General features: G+C 28.2%; 4 protein-coding genes across 12 annotated transcripts in view; 1 reads left to right on the forward strand and 3 right to left on the reverse strand.

Annotated features, from left to right (window-relative positions):
• LOC123272698 overlaps positions 1 to 25,866 on the forward strand; it is a gene marked incomplete at its 3' end in the record, with an annotated part of 56,613 nt that overhangs the window by 18,523 nt on the left and 12,224 nt on the right. The window contains 1 exon segment of one of the 9 annotated variants that reach the window (XM_044739666.1): positions 19,826 to 19,836. 9 annotated transcript variants of the gene reach the window in all.
• Positions 4,556 to 5,293, reverse strand: LOC123272718. The gene has a single exon (XM_044739720.1). The coding sequence runs from the start codon at positions 5,193 to 5,195 to the stop codon at positions 4,569 to 4,571; it is 627 nt and encodes a 208-aa protein (XP_044595655.1). The 5' UTR covers positions 5,196 to 5,293; the 3' UTR covers positions 4,556 to 4,568.
• On the reverse strand, positions 17,453 to 19,219 carry LOC123273334. Its single transcript, XM_044740739.1, has 3 exons — positions 19,165 to 19,219; positions 18,256 to 18,774; positions 17,453 to 18,188 (listed from the first exon to the last, which is right to left on the reverse strand). The coding sequence occupies exons 1-3, from the start codon at positions 19,217 to 19,219 to the stop codon at positions 18,067 to 18,069; spliced, it is 696 nt and encodes a 231-aa protein (XP_044596674.1). The 3' UTR covers positions 17,453 to 18,066.
• On the reverse strand, positions 19,090 to 20,822 carry LOC123272706 (tigger transposable element-derived protein 1-like). The gene is made up of 2 exons (XM_044739699.1): positions 20,789 to 20,822; positions 19,090 to 20,640 (listed from the first exon to the last, which is right to left on the reverse strand). The coding sequence occupies exon 2, from the start codon at positions 20,455 to 20,457 to the stop codon at positions 19,306 to 19,308; it is 1,152 nt and encodes a 383-aa protein (XP_044595634.1). The 5' UTR covers positions 20,458 to 20,640; positions 20,789 to 20,822; the 3' UTR covers positions 19,090 to 19,305.

Below are 25,866 nucleotides of genomic sequence, written 5' to 3' on the forward strand. Positions count from 1 at the left end.
ACAATTATTTGAGGAAGATCACAATTTTTAAGCAGCTTCAATTTCCTATTACTCCCTAGAATCATCACATTTGTTTTCCCAAGGTTTACTTCAAGACCAACTTCTTTTGCCCGATCAGCTGCTGCTTGAGCATCCGCATTGAATTTATGCGCTGCATCGTTTAATTGGAAAAGATTGAAATTATAGTATGCTGATTTATCGTCAGCAAAGAGACCATATTGACAAAATTTCAGCCGTTTTGCCACTCCATTAATCATGATGAAGAAAAGAATGGAGCCCAGAATAGATCCTTAAGGAACATTAGATCCATTCAAAAAACTAATCAGCTCTTAACTTCAAAATACCACGTCGATCGCCGCTTGTCCGGTCAAAATCAGTTGATTCGTTAGTGAGTTATCATTGTCAAAAGAAAACCGAAAAAATGGTTTTTTCAGAAATACTTCGAAATTCCTAGTATGATCAATTCAAACTTAAAATTTTTTACGAGGCTTAAAAAACTGCATCGAATGCCGCCAACCTCGTAAAATTTGGTTCATTTATTAAAAAATTATTGCGGTTAGAAAATTCAAAAAATAGTGTTTTATAAAACTTCTATCAGACTTTTAAGCTCAAAGAGCTCAAAAACGTAATAAGTGCAATTTTGAGCGCTTAAGTATAAAATTAGCGGGAAGTTGTAGGGATGGCCTTCAGGTTCAACAGAAATAAGAAATAATAGTATATTTTGCTATTGTAAATGTGTAAATAGTGAAAAAAAATTCTGACGTCGACGTAAAATTCTTTTTCAACAGTTTTAAGGTAGCAAAATAAAATTGTTTTTTACAAAATATGAAATAAATTATTTCAAATGTTTTTTGAACCGCTTCGCGGTATGAGGCGTGCTAAAAATATCTTGAAATTGATTTTTGACAAATTCGATAACCAAACCATTTAAGACATTATGAAAAAGAATTTGCAGTATTGCGAGGTTAAGGTTTTTTGTTGGAAAATTTCGGTACAACCAAGATCTCTGAGGTTAGCATAGATTTGTCCATCATGCATTCACTCATTATTCAAGTTGAGTAACAAAATTTATTCGTGGTGCTAAATTTGTAGCTTTTTTGTTGCTAATTAGTTGCTCTATTTATTGGTGTCACTTGGCGCAACGCGCTCTGGTGGTTAAAAATATAACTACTGCTAGGGTGACAGCTGTGATTTAATTACCTAGAGTTATGTGGTTTTTATTTACTATCGCAAACAATTGAAATGTTTTTATCATTAAATCAAGTTCTTGACTTTATTGAGGCTACTCCTAAGTCTCGTAATTTTGTAGAAGGAGAGAAAATAATTAATGCAGGACATTTAATCTACAATGGGTTAGAAAATCAAAACAATGATCAATACGATATTTTGTCGTATTGTATACAATCATCAGCTTTTCGAGATAAACCCCATGAAATAAAAACAGTTATACAAAAAAATAGTCAAATTGTTTCATCAAAGTGTAGCTGTACAGCTGGACTTAGTGAAAGATGTAAACACATCACAGCGGTGTTATTATATTGTACTCGGTAAGTGTAAATTTTAATGACACTGAATATAGTTTACCTTTTTCATTGTTTTTCTTTTAAAACAATGAAATATTATTAAATACATATATAAATCGTAAAAAATATATTCGTAAAATTGCAGATTATTTTTGTATTTTGAAAAAATTAAAAAATCTTTGTCTGCTGATTTAAAGAGTGTATTCTTTGTATAAATTTTTTAGCTAATAAAAGAAATTGTAATTTAAAATTTACTTGCATGTACTTATCAAATTATATTTTTCATTTATAGTCATGATATATCACAGATGAAGATTTCATCATGTAGACAACAAATGTCTTTGGAATGCTCCACAAAAAGCTTGCTTGGAACAGTATGATGCTAATCCATTATCTGATCATAAATGTTATCAGACCAAGGAGAATGAGAAAGAGTTTTCGGATGATGTACGGAAGGCAATTAAAGAATTAATCTTTTCCAAGGATTTAGAATCTACGTTATCAGCACATGTGTATGGCATAAATGTTTTTAATGAACAATTAATGATCTATAATTCTATTCACGGGATAAAGTAAATAAAAAAAATCATTCTTAATCTTATCAATTTTTTTTACGTTTTAACGTTAATTTTAATATAGTTTTCCGCAATGATTTTCATTAAATACTGCTTAAAGTTTAATTTTATATTCTTAATAATTAATTATGATTAGGGTAGAAGTACCGTTTGTGGCCACTGTACCGTTCATGGCCATGTATTGTTCAAATAAACGATAAAAATGAATTTATGTTAATAAACCATTACAAACTCAATTTATTTTAATATAAATTTTTTAAAACTCAACAAAAATATGGTTATAATATTATAATTGTTTATAAATTAATTCAAATGTTAACTGGCCAAAAACGGTGCCAAGGTGGCCAAAAACGATACTTCTACCCTATGATTGATTTCTATAAGTAATATTTTAATTTTACATTTAATTATATATAGAAACGAAAGACATTACCCAGTAAAACCATCAACTGATCCTTTACCACCTGATTACCTTCTATTCACTGAAAATCTTTTCAAACATCAGTCATCCTCAAAAATCCTTACTGAACTATCCAAAGAATCATTTAAATTATCAGATTGTTGTTTTAGTAAAGTAAATAATTTATTTGATAAAGATCCTTACTATATTTGTATTGAAAATAAAAAATTTGTGAGTGTGTGGGAAAATCAACGAAGATATCGAATCACTGGTTCAAGATGCTATGCTTTATATACATATAATAAAAATCGTAAAGCCGATTGGGAAGCAAAATCTTCTAAATATTTTAATTATGATAATGATAAATATAATAAATTTACAAATCATGGGATAAAATTTGAGCCCCTTGCTCGTAAAATTTATGAAGAGAAAATAGGGATTAAAATGTTTCAATGTAGACTCGTTATCTCAAGCATAAATCCATGGCTTGGATATTCTCCCGATGGAATAATTTTTGAAAATGATAAACCTGTAAAATTAATCGAAATGAAATGTCCGTATTTAGGTAAAACAAATAATATTGACATTGCAATTCAAAAAATTGATTATATTGTAGAAGATAATGATAACAATCTATTTTTTTTAAAAAAAAGCACGCTTATTATGCCCAAGTACAATTGGGAACGGCTCTATTAAATTTAAAAGAAACAGATTTTATTCTATTTGCATCATTGGATAATAGTATACAAATAATTAAAGTTCATTATAATGCTAAGTTTGTCAAGGATTTATTATTTACTTTAAAATCGGTATTTTTTACTAAAATGTTGCATTACTTATGTACACAAAAAGAAGAAATAGAAAATAATTAAAAACTATTTAACCGAACATATATTGTTATAAAATTTTATCTACTTTTAATAAACTATTATGTTACAGCAAAGCATGTAAAATTTATATTATGTAAAAAAAAATAAATCGTATTTAATAAAACAATTACAATTTTTTTTTTTTATTAAAAATTATGCGATCATTAATTTATTATTCATTTATCGATTACAAAAAATATACACTCAATAATTTAAATATTTAACAAGTGATATAATTACTTACTAATGAAACTTGTCATTTTTTAAAATTGGTGAACTCATATTTACTATTGCAGCAATAATTGTCATTATTTTGTTAGCATGAGCAAGGGGGCGTCTATAAATTACGTGAGGCATTTTTGAAAATTTTTTGACCCCCCCCCCTTGATAAGATTTCGTAAGATTTTCCCCAACTCCCTCCCCCCTCCCCTAATCTCACGCGAGATTCTTCAAAATTTATGTTTTGGCTGTAAACGTGTTGGATTATTGAGAAAAAAAAAGCGCCATTCGGCTACACCCGACATTGATAGGTAGATTTCTTGTTTGAATATTGAAAAAAACACGTTATTAAAAGGCCGTAATGTCCTAAAATTTATTTTCTATTATATTTTTGCAAATAACGACATGAGATTGACTATAACAAATAGATATTCAAAGACATCTACCTAAAAAATCGGATTTTTTACAGATAAAAGTCATTTGATGACAAAAGCTAAAATTTTTAATTTATTCTTGATTTTTTTTGAATTTTCTTAACTACCAAATAAATTGAAAAAATTATTAAAAGTCGACGAACAATAGCTTAAATTGAAGATAATTAAACATATTATGACAAAATTTTATTAAAATTACGACATGAGACCGGCTACCATCGATAGATTTCTAAATAAATCTACCTAAAAAATTAGTGAATCCTATCGATCAATAATCAAATTAAACAATCGAGCGCTACTTTGCTGCTCTGCAGGGTTCAGACGAATACAACAAACACTATTGTGTCAAATTTGGCCATATTTTATTATAGAAATACTATTTCACGCAATTTTACACTGTTTTCTGCTAGAGAAAAAATTACGTGAAATTTGTAAAGATCCCCCCTCCCCCCTAAGTGAGATTTGGTAAGATTTAGCTTGATCCACTCCCCCCCTAGAACACCTCACGTAATTAATGGACGCCCCCCAACTAGACCACTTGGCATTTTTTATCCTAAAATTTTGAAAACTTTTAATCTTTGATTAGAACGTTCGATATGAACTCTTGATTTAGCAATTTTCGCACTCATTCGAGCTTGTTCTTTCGAAAATTGCTTCTTTTCTTCTTTAAATGGTAGTCGAATAAGTTTAATATCTTTTTTTTTGCATAATTTTTCTACTCGAAAGCCTTTGTCGACCATGATCGCGTCTCCTTTTTCTAACAAATCTAATATCTTTGATTGTTCAAAAATAGCATCATCAGAAATTTTACCACCATATGCTTCACTAACAAATGATATCATACCTCCTGGAGTAACTCCAGTCATGAATTTGATTGTAAAATCACTCTTGTAACGAGAGTACGTAACTTGTTGACAGCAAAGTTCTTTAGGTCTTTGGATATGTATCTCGGTACAATCTAATACTACTCTTACGTCAGCAAATTCTGCAAAGCACAGAGGAATATTTTTAGATATTTCTTCTTTACATGGAAAGTATACTGCATCTTTTAAGCAAAAGTGTAATTTAGTAATCATGCCCAAGATAATTTTTCGACACTGAGATATCGATGGATATTTGAAGAATGCTTTCAAAATCGCATACGAAACGTTGTGCTTCAACTTCATAAACACCATTAAAATTTTGTTCCGAAGATTCCTAGTTTCTGACTTATATATTGGATAACCAGCCTCAACAATTTTTATTAATTTATCAAAAAGTTTAAAATTAGCAATTCCAGTCAACGTATTTAAATCCAAATCAGTTTTTAGTGTATCAAAAAAATCAATATCGAAGTCTCCACTGGTTACTTGGATGCCAAAATCTATGAGCTGTTTTTCAGGGGATACAAAGGTATCCGATTCCTTGGACCAGGTTCATCTAATTTCGATTCATTTCTAACATCTTCAATATCTTGAATAGATGATTCCAAGTCGGTTGTAATTGATAGAGTTTTCTGCGATAGAGTTATTTTCGACTTTTCTTTTTTCTCTTTGAAAATACCGATTTTTTCGCGAATTATTTTCTACTTGTTTTTTATTTACATTAGCAGTAGCACTTGGAAGATTACAAGATGGTATTGCATCCGATTTTAAATATCGATGGCTCCTCGATTGATCTAAACATAAAATAAATATTTTATTGGAACAAATTGAACAAAATAAATATGACACTGAAATTGACAAACATTAAAAATTTTTTTAGAATTTTATAGCAATTAAATTATTAAGAAAAAAATTTGATAAAAAAATTCCACATGTGAAAATTAAAAAAAAATCTTAGTGAAAATTTTTGAAAGCATTTTTTTAATGTTATTGATTTGTTATAAAAATTAAAAATATTGACAGTTGTCAGCTAACTTCAGTATCATAAATCAATAGAGAATAAATAAGGACTTTAAAATTGTATATTTTAAATAAGAAATTAGATATTAAGTTTAAATTTAAATAATAATTTACATGAACTTAAGAAATAGAGCATGCATTTAAGTTAGTCTTTTAAAGAACAAGATTATGAAATAACTAATTTTCTGTATCTTATAGAAATATGTATATTTTTAAACAATAAGTAAAGAAAGATACATAATTATTAACTTACCTGGTAAAAAGTAATCATTTTTAGTAAAATGCAAAGAGCAGACCACCATGTGCTCAGTAACATTGACTCCAATTTTCAAAACTCGTTCCCACATTTACCTACTATCTAGTTTTTCATCTTCACCAAAATAATTTTGGATTTTAACGAAAAACCGATTAGTTTTTAGAAAATGATGAAAACGAACGTCTGGATTTTGGGCTGCATTCCTTGAACATCCATAAACACAACAGTATTTTCTACTTTTTGTTTTTTTTTTGGAGAAAATCTAGCTCCCCAATTATTTGATAAATCAGAGGCCATAGTTAAGTGTTAATTTTCACTGATGTACACTCTTTTTATTATTAATAGACGAAAGATGAATAAACAAAATTTAATAGCATAAAAATTTGCCTTATTCTTATGTATAGCTAACTACCAGCTGTCACCCTAGCGCTAGTTTATAATGTGACCACCAGTCAGCTCACCATGTCCGGTGACACATACCAATAACTTTGTTGCTTGTTTAGATTCCAAGCAATCATTAAGTTAATAATATCTGTCCAACATAGATCTACAGATTCGGTAGAATCTGGCGCCAAGTTCCGTTCAAAAATCCCGTTGCAAACGGAGCGCCAGACTACCGAATGTGTTTACTGTAAGCAGAACGGTTTTTTGAGGTTGCGAAATTTAATTTAATTCTACGGTACTTTTTTCACTAATTTGTTTATTATAACAGTAATTCATAATTTATTTTACCGTATTAATTAATTTATATTCACTTATAACAATTTATTTACTTGAAATTTGTAACGGGGGTTTTTATTCCCGCCGTTCCATAGCAGCCTTAATTTATTGATTAGATGTTAACTATCCATACCATTAGATTATTATTTTAAATGTAAATTTAGGGCGCCACCAGGTTGTTACAACGGTGTCCTGGAAACCGTAAGAACATGAGAGATAATCTACAGGGCAGAGAGAATTAGGAAATTATTTAGAAATGAATAAAACTAATAATTCGTGGTTACCAATCATTTATTTTACAATAATCACTCTCACACGCATACTATAAATTCCATTGCCAACTTTATATAAATAATTTCTTAATTAATACCCGTAAAACAGAGGGGAAACCGTACCTTAATTCACGGGTATGTAGACCATATGACCTCCAATTATTTACCAATATTCCGTATTGCCAATGACCAATTTTATTGTAAACTTCTGATATAGAGGGAAAACCGTACCATTTACCAGAAGCTACTCGTCAACTTTCTCAACCTATTACCAAAATTTGGGAAAACTTCTGATATAGAGGGGAAACCGTACCATTTATCAGAAGCTTCTTGTCAAAGTCTCACTCTCTATCACTCATAACCCAAACCAAATTAATTAAAATAAAATATTAACTTTATCTAACCGAACTAACTAATTTATCCGGTGACTATTTTCAATACCATAGAATTACATGATGCCAGTAAACATGACCTTGTGATTTTAGACGCGCAGTTAAAACGTTCTGCGTAGTGACAAATATACAACCACTTTCTTACAAAAATTTCATCTAACCACCAATAATTAAAATTATGACTTAACCACAAATTAATAATAATTAATTAAATTAATTCATTAAAACTGATTTTAAAATGACGCGTAATTATCTTAACATAAAACTCGCCTCAAGGTCAATTAATATATTCCGGGTGTCGGACCACAGAATTCTCCAGCAATTTTATTTTACCCAATAATCAATTTAATTCACTTAATCCAAATAAAATAACTAAATCTTGTCCAGAAGAGTAAATAAGACTGGGTGTTAACCACGGTCAAATTTTACCCACGAGACTTGACAATGTACCTTGTAATCGACGAACTACTTCCCGCCAACTTACAGCCACGGCTTTGTTCTGCTGCCGCCTCGTCGTTACTCGTACTCTCGGGTATTTTTACTGCTTCCAACCGCAACAATTATTCCTAGACGAACCAATTGAATTAGTATAATGTAATTTATTAATTAGGAATAATTAATAATTATTAAACATCGCTTGCGTTCCAATTAAGTGAACGTGCGACTGGATATTTACCTGCTTATTCCAACTGTGTCCGGAACGTTCGGTAGTACAACCTCTTCTGTCTCGTTCACCGTCCACTACTCCACTCATGCTCGCTCCGGCCCGTCACCCTTCTCCCTACTACCTAAAATGCCCGAGATCATCGCGCACTGGTGTCGCGTCGATAAATTATCGAACTCGCAACGGTTCGAACTAACTACCAGAGGTAACAAAGTACCCTGTTACAAATTATTAAATTTTATCAGCACATACTATAGCGCGCTCACATTTTTCGATCCTAACTTTTGTTTTATGTAAAAAGTGACATGCCACAGACTAGATAAAATAAAAATGTGTAGTAATCCTCCTATAGATACGCAACTGCAGTTAAAAAAAGTAATTCACAGCTTACATTTACGGCCGCCAGAGCGCACTGGAATTATATCTACATAAACTGTAGCTTCAAGGGGATAGTTTGCGGTAAAAAATGCAGCCAACGCGAGATTTAAGTTAGTACCGTAGAAAAGTAAACTCCAATCTTAAAGGTGCTCACACACGTGTTAATGAACTAAGGTAGATTGCTTGCAGTTATCCTTTTATTTATTTACTTTGTTTATTTACTTTGAGCTCTCTGCGAGAAAGTATTGTATATAATTCTATATAATAAACTAACGATGTGACTAAGGTACAGCAAACAAACAATACGACTCCGTAAACAAACAGCACCGTATGTATACGAAGTGCTACAAATCCCGGGAAATTCAAATTTTATACGTAATACACCCTCGTAGAGCGGCACATGTACGAAGTCGTACATATACTACAGAATAAATGAAGTAATAATAATAATAATAATAATAATAATAATAATAATAATAATAATAATAATAATAATAATAATAGTTAAAAAATGGAAATAATTATAATGTTAATAATAAATTGATAAATATAATAGCAACGATATTTATTATTATTATAATTATTATAATTATTATTATTATTATTATTATTATTATTATTATTATTATTATCATTTTTAAATTATTGAGTATTGAGGATTAGATTTGAATTTATAATTATCTCAATTACAAAAAAATGTAAAAATTCATGTAAAATTAAAGTTTCAATTGATAATTTAGTTTGTTGATCTAAGCCAAAGAGTATTTGCGGCTTATTTATATAAAATTTTATTGATGCTGCTAGATATTGTACGATAAGTGATACTTTAATTGATTTATATTGAAACTTTATAAACATTCAATTTCTGCGGGAAAAATACAAACTTTGAATTGAAAATTTTTTTAATAACAAATAATGTGAAAATTTTTTTTTAATATAAAATCCCTAGAATTAATTATTAAATAACTTTCCATATGTATTTTTCTAAATATATTTTCTTTTAATTTAATTGCATTTATTACCTAGAGTCAATACTTAAAAGAGCTAGAATTGTTTGATTTTGCTTTCTTCGGAAAAGTCAGCTGATCAAGATCTGATTAATTCTGTTCGAGCAATGTACAGATACTACAAACGTCTTGATGATTGTTGCCTGTAGGTGGCACTACTTGTTAATTAATCGAAGTTTGAAACGATGATATTTCTTACAAAATACGAATATTATTTATAAGTTTACGAATTGTGATATTTACTAACAACAATATGATATTGACACTAAATAATAATTATAATAACGACAATATTAACAATGACAATATAGTCTACTGTCCCTACTACGAGGTGTTTGGCAACAAAATTCTAAACCGGACAAACTTAATTGATTTTTATGTAAAAAAATGTGAGGAATTCAATGGTGCTATTTGCCAAACTGCATGAGTAACAGCAAATTAGTTATTAGCAAAAAGGTGTGCAAATCGATGCTAGGTCATACTTTAATCGCTATTTATATTATAGTTAATAAAGATGATTGCCTGAAATATTTTTTTTTGGCAAGCCCCATTATTGGTTCACTACGAACCAACCATTTTTATAAAAATCAGTGGTATTAGTCCAAAATAATTAATAAACTTTTACAAGCGAATGCTAACAGCTGAGTGAGTTACCGACGCAGTCCGCGCAGCTCCGAGCGACTGGCGGTGATGCGCGCGCAACTGTTTCGTTCAAATCACTCTTCTAGGTGATGTCTCTGATAAAAATAATTTAACGTGATAATAATTATTTAAGTATAAAAATAACTACGAAAACCATTTATACTAACTTATACTATAATTAACTATTTGCAATATTATAATTAGTTTTTAACGTCGTCATTAAAAAACAAATTAAAATATATTGTAGCCTTTGTCAAATTAAAATCAGAAATTTACTTTTTACACTTATAATACTTTACTTAATTTCAGAATTTTTTAAATATTTATCGAGCTTTGTAATTATATAAAAGATTTTAGTAACTGTTCGTGGCTTAAAAATAAAATGATGTCTAAGTTTCCTGGTATTAGTAAGTATAAATGATTTTTTTGCAGTAATATTTACTGATAATTAATTAAAATTTTTATACTTAAATATTGAATGAGTATAATGTCAATATTAAAAGTAAAAAATAGTAACAACTATCAGTTGAATTTAATATTAAATAATTATTATCACGTTAAATTATTTTTATCAGAGACATCACCTAGAAGGGTGATTTGAACGAAACAGTTGCGCGCGCATCACCGCCAGTCGCTCGGAGCTGCGCGGACTGCGTCGGTAACTCACTCAGCTGTTAGCATTCGCTTGTAAAAGTTTATTAATTATTTTGGACTAATAATTAATTGATTTTTATAAAAAAAAATGGTTGGTTCGTATGAACCAATAATGGGGCTTGCCAAAAAAAAATATTTCAGGCAATCATCTTTATTAACTATAATATAAATAGCGATTAAAGTATGACCTAGCATCGATTTGCACACCTTTTTGCTAATAACTAATTTGCTGTTACTCATGCAGTTTGGCAAATAGCACCATTGAATTCCTCACATTTTTTTACATAAAAATCAATTAAGTTTGTCTGGTTTAGAATTTTGTTGCCAAACACTTCGTAGTAGGGACAGTAGACTAATAAGGATGATATTAAAAATATTTATAATGGTAAAAATAAATTGATAATATGGTTTATCATTATTATCATTGATATTGTTTTTTAATTATTAAGTATTAAAGTATTAAATTCAAATTTACAACTATCACAACTACAAAAATGTAAAAAATTTTTCAAAATATATGTGAAATTAAAAACTTACAACTGATCATTTAGTTTATCAATCTGAGCTAAAAAGTATTCGCGGCTTATTGATATAAAACTCTATCAATGCTGCTAGATATTGTACGAAAAGTGATACTTTAAATGATTTATATTGAAACTTTATAAACATTCAATTTCCGCGGGAAAAATACAAACTTTGAATTGAAAATTTTTTTAATAACAAATAATGTTAAAATTTTTTTTTAATATAAAATCCCTAGAATTAATTATTAAATAACTTTCCATATGTATTTTTCTAAATATATTTTCTTTTAATTCAATTGCATTTATTAACTAGAGTCAATATTTAAGGGCCAGTTTTTCAATCCAGGATAAAATTTTATCTAATGATGAAAATATGTCTATATATTTCATATATATAAATATACTGGCATCATAATTTTATCCTGGATAAAATTTTATCTTGATTTGAAAAACTGGCTCTAAAAGAGCTAGAATTGTTTGATTTTGCTTTCTTCGGAAAAGTCAGCCGATCAAGATCTGAGCAATTCTGTTCGAGCAATGTACAGATACTACAAACGTCTTAATGATTGTTGCCTGTAGGTGACACTACTTGTTAATTAAGCGAAGTTTGAAACGATGATATTTCTTACAAAATACGGATATTATTTATAAGTTTACGAATTGTGATATTTACTAACAACAATACGATAATGACACTAAATAATAATTAAAATAATAATAATTATAATAACGAAAATATTAACAATGACAATAAGGATAATACTGAAAATATTTATAATAGTAAAAATAAATTGATAATACTATTTATCATTATTATCATTGATATTGTTTTTAAATTATTAGGTATTAAAGTATTAAATTTAAATTCACGACTATCACAACTACAAAAATGTAAAAATTTTTTTTTAATTTATGTGAAATTAAAAGCTTACAATTGATAATTTAGTGTATCAATCTAAGCTAAAGAGTATTCGCGGCTTATTTATATAAAATTTTATTAATGCTGCTAGATATTGTACGAAAAGTGATACTTTAATCCTTTAAACGATTTATATTGAAACTTTATAATCATTCAATTTCCGCGGGAAAAATACAACTTTTGATTTGAAAATTTTTCTTAATATAAAATCCCTAGAATTAATTATTAAACAACTTTCCATATGTATTTTTCTAAATGTGTTTTCTTCTAATTCAATTGCATTTATTAACTAGAGTCAATACTTATAAGAGCTAGAATTGTTTGATTTTGCTTTCTTCGGAAAAGTCAGCTGATCAAGATCTGATTAATTCTGTTCGAGCAATGTACAGATACTACAAACGTCTTCATGATTGTTGCCTGTAGGTGGCACTACTTATTATTGAGCGAAGTTTGAAACGATGATATTCCTTACATAATACGAATATTATTTATAAGTTTACGAATTGTGATCTTTACTAACATCAATATGATAATGACACTAAATAATAAAAAAAATAATAATAATAAAGATGATATTGAAAATAATTTTAATGGTCACACTGAATTGATGATAAATATAATAGTAATGATGATATTTATTATTATTATTACTATTATTATTATGTTATTGAGCTCCAGATTATTTAATTTAAATCAATAATTCCTTTAATTATCATTTTTAACTTCCCGCTAAGAAAATCGAAGATTTTCAAAAATCGGGAAGTTATTGTTTTCACCCTATTTTACGAAAATAGAGTTTTCATCGAATCTCGACGTTTCGAGGTCCATAGGAAGCTTCCCTGACTATTCCCGCGATGGTGTGTGTGTGTGTGTGTGTTTAAACCTCTCGTAACTTTTGAAAAGCTTGACCGATTTTATCGCGGTTGGTGCCATTCGAAAGGGCTTGACCAAACATAGATTTCCAATACACTTTGGATCGATTCGGACCAGTAGATTTTGAGAAATCGCAAAAAAACTACAAAAAAAAATTTTTTCAAATGTGGTTTTTTTGGAATAACTTTTAAACGGCTTTACCGATCAATTTCAAAAACTAATCAGCTCTTAACATCAAAAAACCACATCGATCGCCGCCAGTCCGGTCAAAATCGGTTAATTCGTTCGTGAGTTATCTTTGACGAAAGAAAACCAAAAAAAGCGTTTTTTCGGAATTACTCCGAATTTTTCCACTCTGTCAATATAAACTCAAACATTTTTTATAAAGCTTAAAAAACTGCGTCAAATGCCACCAACCGCGTGAAAATCGGTTCATTCATTCAAAAGTCATTGCGATTTGAAAATTAAAAAAATAGTGTTTTATCAAACTTCTATCAAACTTTTGAGCTCGAAGAGCTCAAAAGCATACAAAAGCTATTTTTTTGAGCTCGGAGAGCTCAAAATAATATACAAATTGTATTTATGAGCTTGAAGAGCACTAAAATGTCATAAGTGCAATTTCAAGCGTTTAGGTATAGAATTGGCGGGAAGTTGCAGGGATGGCCTTCAGGGTCAACCGTATTCTTAATTTTTTTTCAATCAATTACACAATTTTTTTAATAAATTAGCGTTATCATGCGTCCATTTTTGGATTTTTCAAACTTTTGTGTTTTATTTCTCAAATACTGGGTAATTGATAAAATTATTTTCTTGTGTTTTTCAAAACATGAGATGCTATATTATAAATATACATATAATATAGACCAACTTAACGATTAAAAAAGTTTCACTTCTATTGTGACCTTATGCCTGTGAGGCTCACTCGTTTTTTTCTGAAATGTAAAGTTTCCAATGGATAATTTTATTACAATTCCTTCACTAATTAATCTAAAGGAACTTCGTTCCATCCGGGTGTCCCTTGACACCTCTCAAGTTCTTTTTTTAAATACACTGTACATAGAATCAAGGGTAGAAGGTTTATTAGATACAACATAGCACACTTATGTCTGTAAGTTACAAGTGTAATGTAGAGGCGAGCAAAAAATGACACAACAAAAAGATATGAAATCCGAACAAAAACAGTTTAACTGTAAAATAATAGTTTAAAAAAACTAAAAACACGCTTTTTATAGAAAACCAAACTAAAAAATAGAAAATAAATTTAAATTAAGAATAGTGTTAAAAATTTCAATAAATATAAATTAATAATAGTCTAAATAAAAATAATGTATTTTATTTTTATAAAAGCGTGAGGTGCATGGTGTCAATAGTTATAAATATTTTATTGACAGATATGAGTAGAGTGATTATCATTTTGATAATATCTTAAAAAGCACCCCACACTTTTTTTAAAATAAAATACATTTTTTTTATTTACACTATTATTAATTTATATTTATTGAAATTTTTAACACTATTCTTAATTTAAATTTATTTTCTATTTTTAGTTTGGTTTTCTATAAAAAGCGTGTTTTTAGTTTTTTTAAACTATTATTTATTTTTTACTTTTTAGTTTGGTTTATTTATAAAAGCGTGATTTTTTAGTTTTTTTAAACTATTATTTGTTGATTATCAAAAATATTCAGGCGCGCAAATTACCCACGGAGAGTTACATACTGACATACTGACATACTGACATACAAGTGAAGCTAATAAAAAATAATTATTTATAAATATTATAAATACGGGGAATCAGAGTTCGATTTCGGAGAGCGAGCCTGAGAAACGGCTACCAGAACCAAGGAAGGCCGCAGGCGCGCAGATTACCCACGGAGAGTTACTGACATACTGACAAACTGACATACAAGTGAAGCTAATATAAAGCGTGTAAAAAATTGCGCCAAGTCCACGTTCATAGAACTCATCTCAATAACATTTGCACTTTACAAAAAAAATTAGGCTCGTTTCAATAATTTTCATTCTCTACAAAAAGATGTGAAATACAAAAAAATACCAAGAAACCGTCATAATGTTGAAAAAATTGAAATAAAATTTGTTAAAAATTAAAAAAAAAATTTTTTATCGTACTTGGCGCGCGTCATTGAGTACCCCAAATTTTTTCAGGATAAATGAACATCTTTTTAATGTTGAGAAATTTATAAGTAAGTGAACCTATATTATTTCATAATAAGTTTTACAAAAGTTAGGTAAAATCGACATTCCATACGCAGTTATGCAAACTACATACAAGTCGATACGCATGCACACGTTGGGTCGGTTGCATTGTGAGAATTGTGTTTACTAAAAAATAAAACATATGGCCGACTACATTGGGAAAATGTGGTGTGAGTGCCAATCAAAATGTGTTAATTACAATTAAACGAAGCAATATCAAGCTTTAATATTGCATAAGGTTCTTCATTAAAGATTAATGACGAAGCTGAAAAAAAATGAATCCGAAAATTTTATATAATTTCAGATTTCTTGAACACACCACCATATTGACAGTTGTTTTCACTAAAGATCTAAAAAAAATTTTAAAAACGGGTTTTTTTACTAAAACTGATAATTAATACACTAAGCAATGTTTTCAATGAGTTCAGTATCCTTGACTAATGTAAATCTATATAAATATATAATATGATTATATATATCTACAAGCGAAATCGTTTTTTCTTGAGTTGACATGCTTCCCAAAAAATTTGCGGTACTCAATGACGCGCGCCAAGTACGATAAAAAATTTTTTTTTTAATTTTTTAATTTTTAACAAATTTTATTTCAATTTTTTCAACATTATGACGGTTTCTTGGTATTTTTTTGTATTTCACATCTTTTTGTAGAGAATGAAAATTATTGAAACGAGTCTAATTTTTTTTGTAAAGTGCAAATGTTATTGAGATGAGTTCTATGAACGTGGACTTGGCGCAATTTTTTACAGTTAAACTGTTTTTGTTCGGATTTTGTTACTGCTAACTTGGCGACGCTACAATCCTAAACGATTAATAATCATGACCAATATTTTTATATTAGCTTCATCTGTTATTTGCAAAGTTACACTTAATTATGTAATATTACTCAAAAATTACTAACACAAATACATTTTCAACTTCAGAACCGAAAAATATAAACTTACAGCCCAAATCCTTACTTCTCTTTCTTTTCTGCTACTAGCTCTCTCTAATTAAGTCATCATACTTCTATAAAAACGCCATTCGGCTACACCCGAAATGTAAGGTAGATTTCACTGAACGAAATTCTTGATAGAATGACCTACATATAATCTAGTCGAGAAGTTGATTTCCTGCGAAAAATAGATGCCCGTCTTCTAAAAATATGGTTGATGGCTTAAACGATCTGGAATGGCGTTTAGAAAAAGGAATTTTTTGGATTTTTTGAGGAAAAGAAAATTACAATTGTTATTAACAAAAAACCGTTAAAAAAATTAGCCGTCCAGCTTTTTGGCAAAATCTCAAAAAGTATAAGTGATAGCTCAAATATTACAAAAGATTCTGAAAGAGCAGAAAATTTTAGTAATAAAGTTCTCGACTCCCGAAATTGTAGCTCCAATGTTTATAATTTTAATTAAGCGTTGAAAATCGGCTTTTGCGCGGCAGTTTCGGCATGCGCGTGCCACCATTCTAGTGAGCGTAGTTTTTAAATAATTTTTTTATGCATTTAAATATTAATTGAAAAATTTTTAAAAATTCTGGTGTCATCTAGATACTTCAAAGAATATGATTCCGCGGTAATAAAAGTTGTATCACCATTTTCCAAAAAGTTATTCAATTGTTAATTAACATTTTTTTTTACGGGTTTGTGTTATTATAAAAGGCAGTATAAAAGTTTAAATAATTAATCTTTACATTTTTTGTTTCTTGGAGCCCTTTTTATGAACTTACTCAACAAGATGGCGTTATAAAAGTTTATAAAATATTATTATTAACCCTAGAGCGCACTACTTAGCCATTGCCGAGAAAAAAATTCCTAAAGTTTGAAAAAAAAAAAAAAATTTTTTTTGGTATTAAAATTTAACATATCGTTATAAACAATTTCTATTGAACTTTTATACATTATTGAATCGTAAATTTAATCATTTTTAACTTTTTAACGATTAGAACTTATAAAAGACGGAGGAATGTAAATCTGTAATATCTGTAATACAACCGTGTAATACAACTTGTATCTGTAATACAACCGTGTAATAAGATAAAAGTCCATATTATGAGACACTTTTTCAGGTTAGTCGTACATTACTGCTATTATATAATTTGTTTTGAGCAAATATACTATATAAATTGTATCATACGATTATTTTATGATTAATTGATAAATATTACTAGTTTTCAATAAATGTTTATACACAAAAATAATATTAATAACTTTTTATGAGAGGAACCTCTAGGACCCTATTTATGAGACACTTGAAAAGTATATGGCCCCAGTGTCTCATAATGTAAGTCCCTATTTTTGAGACAGTTCAGAAATCAACAAAACTTATTTTAAATTAACTATTTATTAATTTTAGATCACATAACTTATAAAATAGGTAATAAACTTAATCCTGTAGTAACAAATTATTAGACTTTTATAGATTAAATGAGTAAGAAATGTAAATTATCAAAATATTTAATTCATTTTTCTTCTTTAATTTTCTTTTGCAGTTCTTTTACTTTGTCCATCAGTTTTTTCTTTTCTTCTTGCAACTTCTTTTTATTTTTTAGTTTTTCCTCTTTTATTTTTTTAAGGTTTTCTTTTTCCAATTGATGTTGGTACCATTCATTAGAGGTCCCCGCGGATGGTAATTTTGACATTCCACTTTTTTTTAATTTAACTCTTTTTTTTTTGGTAAATATTCTAATGGTAGCGTAAAAATTTCTTTCAGAGGTCTTTTGAGTGAAGTATCATTTGTTGATGGAAGTTTATTGTTGTTGTGTTCACTGAGTTCTGAAAAAAAATTATGTTATTGTTAAAATATGAGAATCATAAAAATACTAATCTGATATTCATATACCTGTCTCATGATTTGCAGTGATATTAGAATCGACAAGTGTATTTTGTGTTCCAACTGAGTCGTGTTGTAAAGGTACATTAAAATCTCTCTGGAATGAAATTGCGTGATCAATAGAAGTATGTTGCTTTAAATATTTAAGAATAGGCTGCAAGTCATTACTACAATTAATTAATAGTTTTTCATGAGTCACTGGATCAACTTCACACATTAATTCTAAAATTTGTTCATCATAATCGAAAGAAGTATGTTGTTTACAATCAACTGCATTAAAATCATTATCCTGGATAATAATCACAGGTTGTAATATTTGTTGTGTATTTATTGACTCAATTGTATTAACATTCGTCGACAATTCTTGATCATTTTTATAGAGATCATTTGTAGATGAATTAGAATCCACATATATATCGATGGGCGAGTAAGGTTGATCAGTGATTAAAATTTTTTCACCATCTCTTTCTGAATTATGATCAGCATTTTCAGAGTTCTCCAGTACTGGCGGTTGTTTTAAAGTATTGCCTATTTATAAAAATGTGTAAATGTAAATGTTTAAAAATATATATTAAATTATTCAAACGAGTTAACTGAAAAATAAATTTTGTATCAATTTATATAACAATAATTCGATTAAAAAAAGTTGAATTAACTTGAAATTTGCTTTTGTATGCAATAAATTGTAAATTTTAATCTTAATCTAAAATTATGTATATAAAATTTCAAATAAAAAATTGTAACTATAAAAATTTTAAATAAAAAATTGTAAATGTAAACTTTTAAATAAAAAATTGAAAATATTAATTGTAAAAATATAGAGAAAAGTATAAGTGTCTGATTTTTTCTCATTTATCTATACTATTCAGTTGTTTACTTGAAACATTCGTCGTGTTTTTCGAAATTGTGAGCCAGTACTCGAATAATTCCTTCTTTTCAACGTCTCCAATCCATAATCCGCTGGCTGCTGCATTTTGGAATTCTGAAAGTGTATCTGGTTGTAAATTTTTTTCAAATTTTAATAAGAATTGTTTATCTTCACTAATATCTGAATCCAAATTATTCTCCTTTTGATTTTTTTCCCTTTTGTAAAATATCGTAGTCTACTACCTTGGGATCAAACGGGTACAATCCTGACCCTTTGAAACCACTAACTACGACATTTTTTTCGTTCTTCATGTTATCTGAAGTGAACTTTAGAACAAGAGGAAAATTTTCTTTCTTAATTTGTGCAACGCCTTCTTGGTTTTTCCACTTAAGCACACATTTTTTCCATGAGTCTTTAAAAGGACGGAAAAATGAAATATCCAAAGGTTGCATTATGTGGGTAGAATTGGGAGGTAACATGACCAGTTCTATCTGCTTCTCTCTACAAAAGAACACCAACGGCAAATTAAGGTGCGAAGAGTGATTATCCATATATAAAACAACAGGAAACTCTGTCTGCTGTTCTACAAGCCATGGGTAGAATACATTCGTGATATACTCATAAAAAGTTTCTGTGGTCATCCAACCGTTGTCCGATAGTCCAATACCCCATCCTGTGGGAGTATTATCCACTATTTTTTTAGGCACAGTTTTTTTAAAAGAGTACATTAACATCGGAGGACCACGAACTCCATCAGCCCTATACATGAAAAGAACCGTCAGCGCTTCTTTGCCACCATCAACAATTTTGTAAACTGCACGTGATCCTTTTTCTGCCAACACGCTCTCTGCATCAGGACACAGAAGTAAGCTGCTTTCATCGCAGTTAAAAATTCTTGTTGGAGAAATTTTAGATAAATTTTTACTTTCTAAATACGCTCCAGACTTTTTAAACCACTCTTGCAGTTCTTCACAGCTGACAGCTGCTCTACTAACACTCAAATGTTGGGGTTTCCTTATAGATAATTCTGGATGACGTTTTCTAAACCCTTCATACCAATGGCGACTTGGACGATTATCTGTGAATGGAGTTTTTTTGGCTAATTTTTGGACATATTTTTTAACACAATCCAATAACTCAGTTTTTGTTACAGGTGCTCCCATTGCAGCCCTGTCCAGCACCCATTTGACAATATGATCTTCTTCTTGAGATGATAATACTGTTTCTGGTCCTGATTTTTTTTTTATCTCGTCTGGCCCAATACTTTTTTTCCTGCCTAAAGTAGCCAAAGGCACTCCGAAAGTAACGGCTGCTTTCCGTAGTGACAACCCAGTATTTTTCATGGCTTTTAAAGCATTTTCTACATCAATTGGGGTATATTTAAGTTTCCGAACCTTTTTTTTTGTAATTTTATCAGTCACTTTTGAACGCAACACTTTTTTTTTGCTGGTTGAGACTGTTGTCGTTTCCCCATTTTTACAATTTCCGATTAAAATTTTTTTTATTGTTCGCTGTTGACACGTAACCTAAAATTTTTCAAAAATTAATAAAAGTATAACAAAACTTGTTTTTAATATTTCAATAAATAAAAATAAAAAAAAAGAACTTGCAAAATTAATGTTTTGATTTTAGGTTAGGTTTCCAACTTAACGTTATTAAATTTAAAATACTTACTCAGAAATAATTATTTAAAGTAATGTTAATAAACAACGTCTTATATTTTATAATTTCACTTTTTTGATATTAGAATTTTTGTTATTTTTTTTGAAAACTCATAACAGCACACTGTCTCAATAAATGGGGACAACCATAAGACGTTATGCCCGTATTGAGTGATACGCGGTGTAAAGTGTTCCATATACCGGTATGTCCGCGTTCATAAATGTCGGTATTGTGAGACACTCGAAAATGAAATAATATTGTCAAAAATTAGCATAAATGCTAATAAAAACCAAATCTATAACTCATAAGCTTTTAAATAACATATAAATTTTGTATATAGATATAATAAGATATTTAATTTCATTCGAGTAAGAAACTGTACAGTGATTATCGTTCAACTCTTTTGAGCCATGGTTTTAAAGTGCAAATAGCAAACCTCATACTTTTATAATTTTTCTTTTAAACATATTAAAAATTATTAACAATAAGACTCGTTAATTGCTTTCAAAAACAACTAAGCAATGTGTTTATTATATTTTTTCAAAGTATAATTTGGTATTCTTTTTATAAATTAGTATATTTACATTATGTATCATAAATGGAGACAGTGTCTCAAAATGTGTACTTTTACCTTACAACCGTGCGATGTTTACTTTTACAGACAAGTCAAAAATTTAATTAAAAAAATACAAAATTGTTCGCAATTAATTGAAGAAAATCGGAAAATCAACTCTCGTGAAGATTGTATTAAAATTCAATCAATTGTTCATCATCAGCTCTCTTCTCCAATTTTTTTAAAAATGATCAAATAGCCCGGTATGCGTCAAAATTATCTGAACACCGAGAAATATTTATGAACGTAAACGAAGTTTGTTTTTCAGAAGAAATTCTAAAAACACTGTGCTCCTGTAAAAAAGCTGCATTTATTTGTTATGCAAGTTGTCAACAAAATTTGTGTTTTTCTTGTTTTTATGATAAATATAATCCAGGTTTGTGTATTCCTAAAGATGAATGATTGAAAAAATTGCTAATTCTATAAACATTTTATCATAAATATTCATTGTGTTTAATATATTATTTTATAAAAAATGTTTAAAAGAACTGTGGCTTTTGTATTTATTATTTTTACATCTTCCGTCTTTTATAAGTTCTAATTGTTGAAAAGTTAAAAATGATTAAATTCACGATTCAATAATGTATAAAAGTTTAATAGAAATTGTTTATAACGATTTGTTAAATTTTAATACCAAAAAAAATTGTTTTTTTTTTTTTCAAACTTTAGAAATTTTTTTCTCGGCAATGGCTAAGTAGTGCACTCTAGGGTTTGAGTGTATGAATACACTCACTGAGTGCTAACTACACGCGAAACCTCCGTTTGATTTGAGAACCCCACACCCTTGCCGTCTCCTTGTAAGCTTTCATATAAATTTTAAACCTAACGTTTATCTCTTTTAGTTCTTTAATTACACGCATTTATTTATAAAAATTTGCATTTTCTATTTCTTACAATGCTTATATCTCATAAACAAATAATGTTATGACTAATATGCTTCAGGACTTATTTGTTACTTGATAACTAAATTATTCAAATCTATTTTTTTTATATTTTTAACCTTATTTGTTTGTGAGATTTTTTAATTTTTTAAAAGTTATTTTCTATTTTAGTTCATACTGGGTAAAAACGACTTAAAGATCGAAAACTGTATCTGCAATAGTTGCAAAGTTACAGCAATTTGTTTGTTGACAAATCGAGTCAGTGCTTTGGACTTTGTCGTGCTTCAAAATCCAAATGTTTTTTAAAAAATCGAAAAAATTTTTTTTTGCCATATTGTTGCATATTGCTGTTTTTGAAATTTTTTTATCTTTTAGAAAAAAATTAAAATAAAAAAAAAATTGTTTATAACAAATTGTTGAATAAATAAATTAATAAATTGTTGACAAAAAAAAATTTTTTTTTACCATTGTATTTAGAAATGAAAATTATGATTTAAAAAAAACGATTCCTTAATAATTTATTTAAACAATCAAAATATGAAAAAAACGATTATAAACAATAAGATATTGTTTTTAAGAAAAAAATTTTTTTTTTTAAATCATAAATCATTTTCTTACGCTAACAATATGGTGAAAAAATTTTTTTCAAAAATATTTAATTAATTTATTTGTTTATAAAAAATTTATAAACAAATGGCATAAAAAGATTTGAAAAATAATCATTTGATGCCTAACAAGAATATAAAATCAGTAATAACTTAAAATTAAAAAAAAAAATTATTTAACATACATTATTTTAATTTTTAATTTTTTTGTTACATAAAAAATTAACAATTAATGAAATAATAATATTTTATAAACTTTTATAACGCCATCTTGTTGAGTAAGTTCATAAAAAGGGCTCCAAGAAACAAAAAATTTAAAGATTAATTATTTAAACTTTTATACTGCCTTTTATAATAACACAAACCCGTAAAAAAAAATGTTAATTAACAATTGAATAACTTTTTGGAAAATAGTGATACAACTTTTATTACCGTGGAATCATATTCTTTGAAGTATCTAGATGACACCAGAATTTTTAAAAATTTTTCAATTAATATTTAAATGCATAAAAAAATTATTTAAAAACTACGCTCACTAGAATGGTGGCACGCGCATGCCGAAACTGCCGCGCAAAAGCCGATTTTCAACGCTTAATTAAAATTATAAACATTGGAGCTACAATTTCGGGAGTCGAGAACTTTATTACTAAAATTTTCTGCTCTTTCAGAATCTTTTGTAATATTTGAGCTATCACTTATACTTTTTGAGATTTTGCCAAAAAGCTGGACGGCTAATTTTTTTAACGGTTTTTTGTTAATAACAATTGTAATTTTCTTTTCCTCAAAAAATCCAAAAAATTCCTTTTTCTAAACGCCATTCCAGATCGTTTAAGCCATCAACCATATTTTTAGAAGACGGGCATCTATTTTTCGCAGGAAATCAACTTCTCGACTAGACTAATAAGTCGGTTGTACTACACATTACCTAAAAATGGTTCAACTGCACTCTTAAATTTGAAAATTAACTAAAAATGGTAAAAATGTCAATGTTTAAAACGTCAAATTGAAGGCGATTTTATGAGCTTTCACATGAATCTATCAAAAATTAGCAATCTCTTTTCAATTGTAAGTTATACAACAATGGAGTCACCGAAAACGTGATTTTCACTATTTTGAAAATTTTAAATGGCCGCCATTTTTAAACTAATTGATCGATTTTGTTCATCTTCGAAATCGTTCAAGGTAATTACCCAAAGAATATGTGTACCGAGTTTCATCTAAATCTGTTGAGAATTGTAGACGCTATCGTGTCCACAAGCCGCGTTATATTACATATGTATATATTAGACTGCGTCAGAATAAAAAAACTTTTTTTTTTGAGGAAATACATCTAAAAAGTTTCTTTGTTAGACCAAAAAAAAACCTCCTAAAAGATGGGCTTGATATCTTGAAAATTGAGCTGGCGCATGGGGGGGTCCTCTTTCCCATTTAAAATACATTGAAAAAAAACTTTTTTCTGTATTTTCATTGTAAATCGTCAAAAAATTTTTTTTTTTCAAATTTCCCTCTTCGTTATCTTGTAGAAAATTAAATTCTCTACAAAAAAGGTCTACTTTCCTTTTTGCGCTAAAATGCATAGGAAAAAAGTTACAGGGCTTTAAAAAACGAAATTTATAAAAAGTCAAAAATAACTTTTTTTTTTTGTTTTTTCGACAACAAATTATTTTATTTCGTAAAATTCTTTACTTAATTCATCTATATTCAGTCTGTCAATTATATCTAAATTTGATCTATATATAGAAGAAAAAAAAAATATATTTATTTATATTATATTTTTATATTATACATGGGGCATTTCATGCCATATCGACCACTTTTGAAACCGACCCTTTTCGATTTTTCTGAAATTTTGGTATCTTTCTCTACCCTATTGAAAACAATAGAATTTTTTCAAATTTTTTTACCCAACCAAAAAAAAATTACGAGTTATTTAAAAAAGACAGCTTTGTTTTGTTAAATAACCATAACTTTTTCGAAAATTAACTTATTGGGATGATTTTTTTATTGAAATTTTTGTTTTTAAATGTATTTTTTAGAAAAAAAATAAAAATAATAATTCGCATTTATATTCAGCGTTTTTTTTTAATTTTCGAAAAAAACGAAAATTTCGGGATGATTGACATTTTTGATTTTCGATTTTGTTTTTTTTTTTTATAAAAAACTTCAGTATTTTCTGCGAATTTCCTGAAATTTTCAAAGTGGTATTTTTTTCTTTCTATTTTTTTATAGAAATGAAAAAAAAAAATTTTTTTTAAATGTTTGTTTTTTGTTATAACACTGAAAATTTTTTAGCAGATTTTGCAAACTTTGAAATCTGAGAAAAAAAAATAAAAACAAAAATTAGAAGTGACAATAATCGATAACATTTGATTAATTTCCAATAAAGTTAGATAAAAAATTAATAGAAACATTGAATTATTTTTTCGTTTTGTATTATTTTCGTATCTAAAAATTCTATAAACAATAAAAGATTCTATAAACAATTAAAGATTCTATTGTTTTTAATAGGGTAGAGAAAGATACCAAAATTTCAGAAAAATCGAAAAGGGTCGGGTTCAAAAGTGGTCGATTTGGCATGAAATGCGCCATGTATAATATAAAAATATAATATAAATAAATATATTGTTTTTTCTTCTATATATGGGTCATTCCACCAAATAAGAACATTTTTACGGGGTGACCCTCGCGGATTATGTTTAAAATTTATGGAGGTGTTCTCTTCTATAATAAGAAATAAATTCCTTACAAGTTTCAGCCCTTAACATGCAGCGGTTCTGGAGTTATGATTTTTTGAAATTTTGAAAAAAAATTTTTTATAACTTTTTTATTAATTTTTTTGAAGAAGGAAGCTTTTTTATTAAAATCCACGAAAAATCTTATCTTGTGGGAAAAATGCTCAGCTTTTGAATGAAAATATCTATTTTATTATAAACACATCAGAAGACCCTTTGAAATCCAATTAAAGTGGAAAAATTGATTTTTCTCGGTGTG

This window comes from Cotesia glomerata, linkage group LG10 (assembly GCF_020080835.1).
Source record: "Cotesia glomerata isolate CgM1 linkage group LG10, MPM_Cglom_v2.3, whole genome shotgun sequence".
In the NCBI taxonomy this organism is placed as follows: Eukaryota; Metazoa; Arthropoda; class Insecta; order Hymenoptera; family Braconidae; genus Cotesia; species Cotesia glomerata.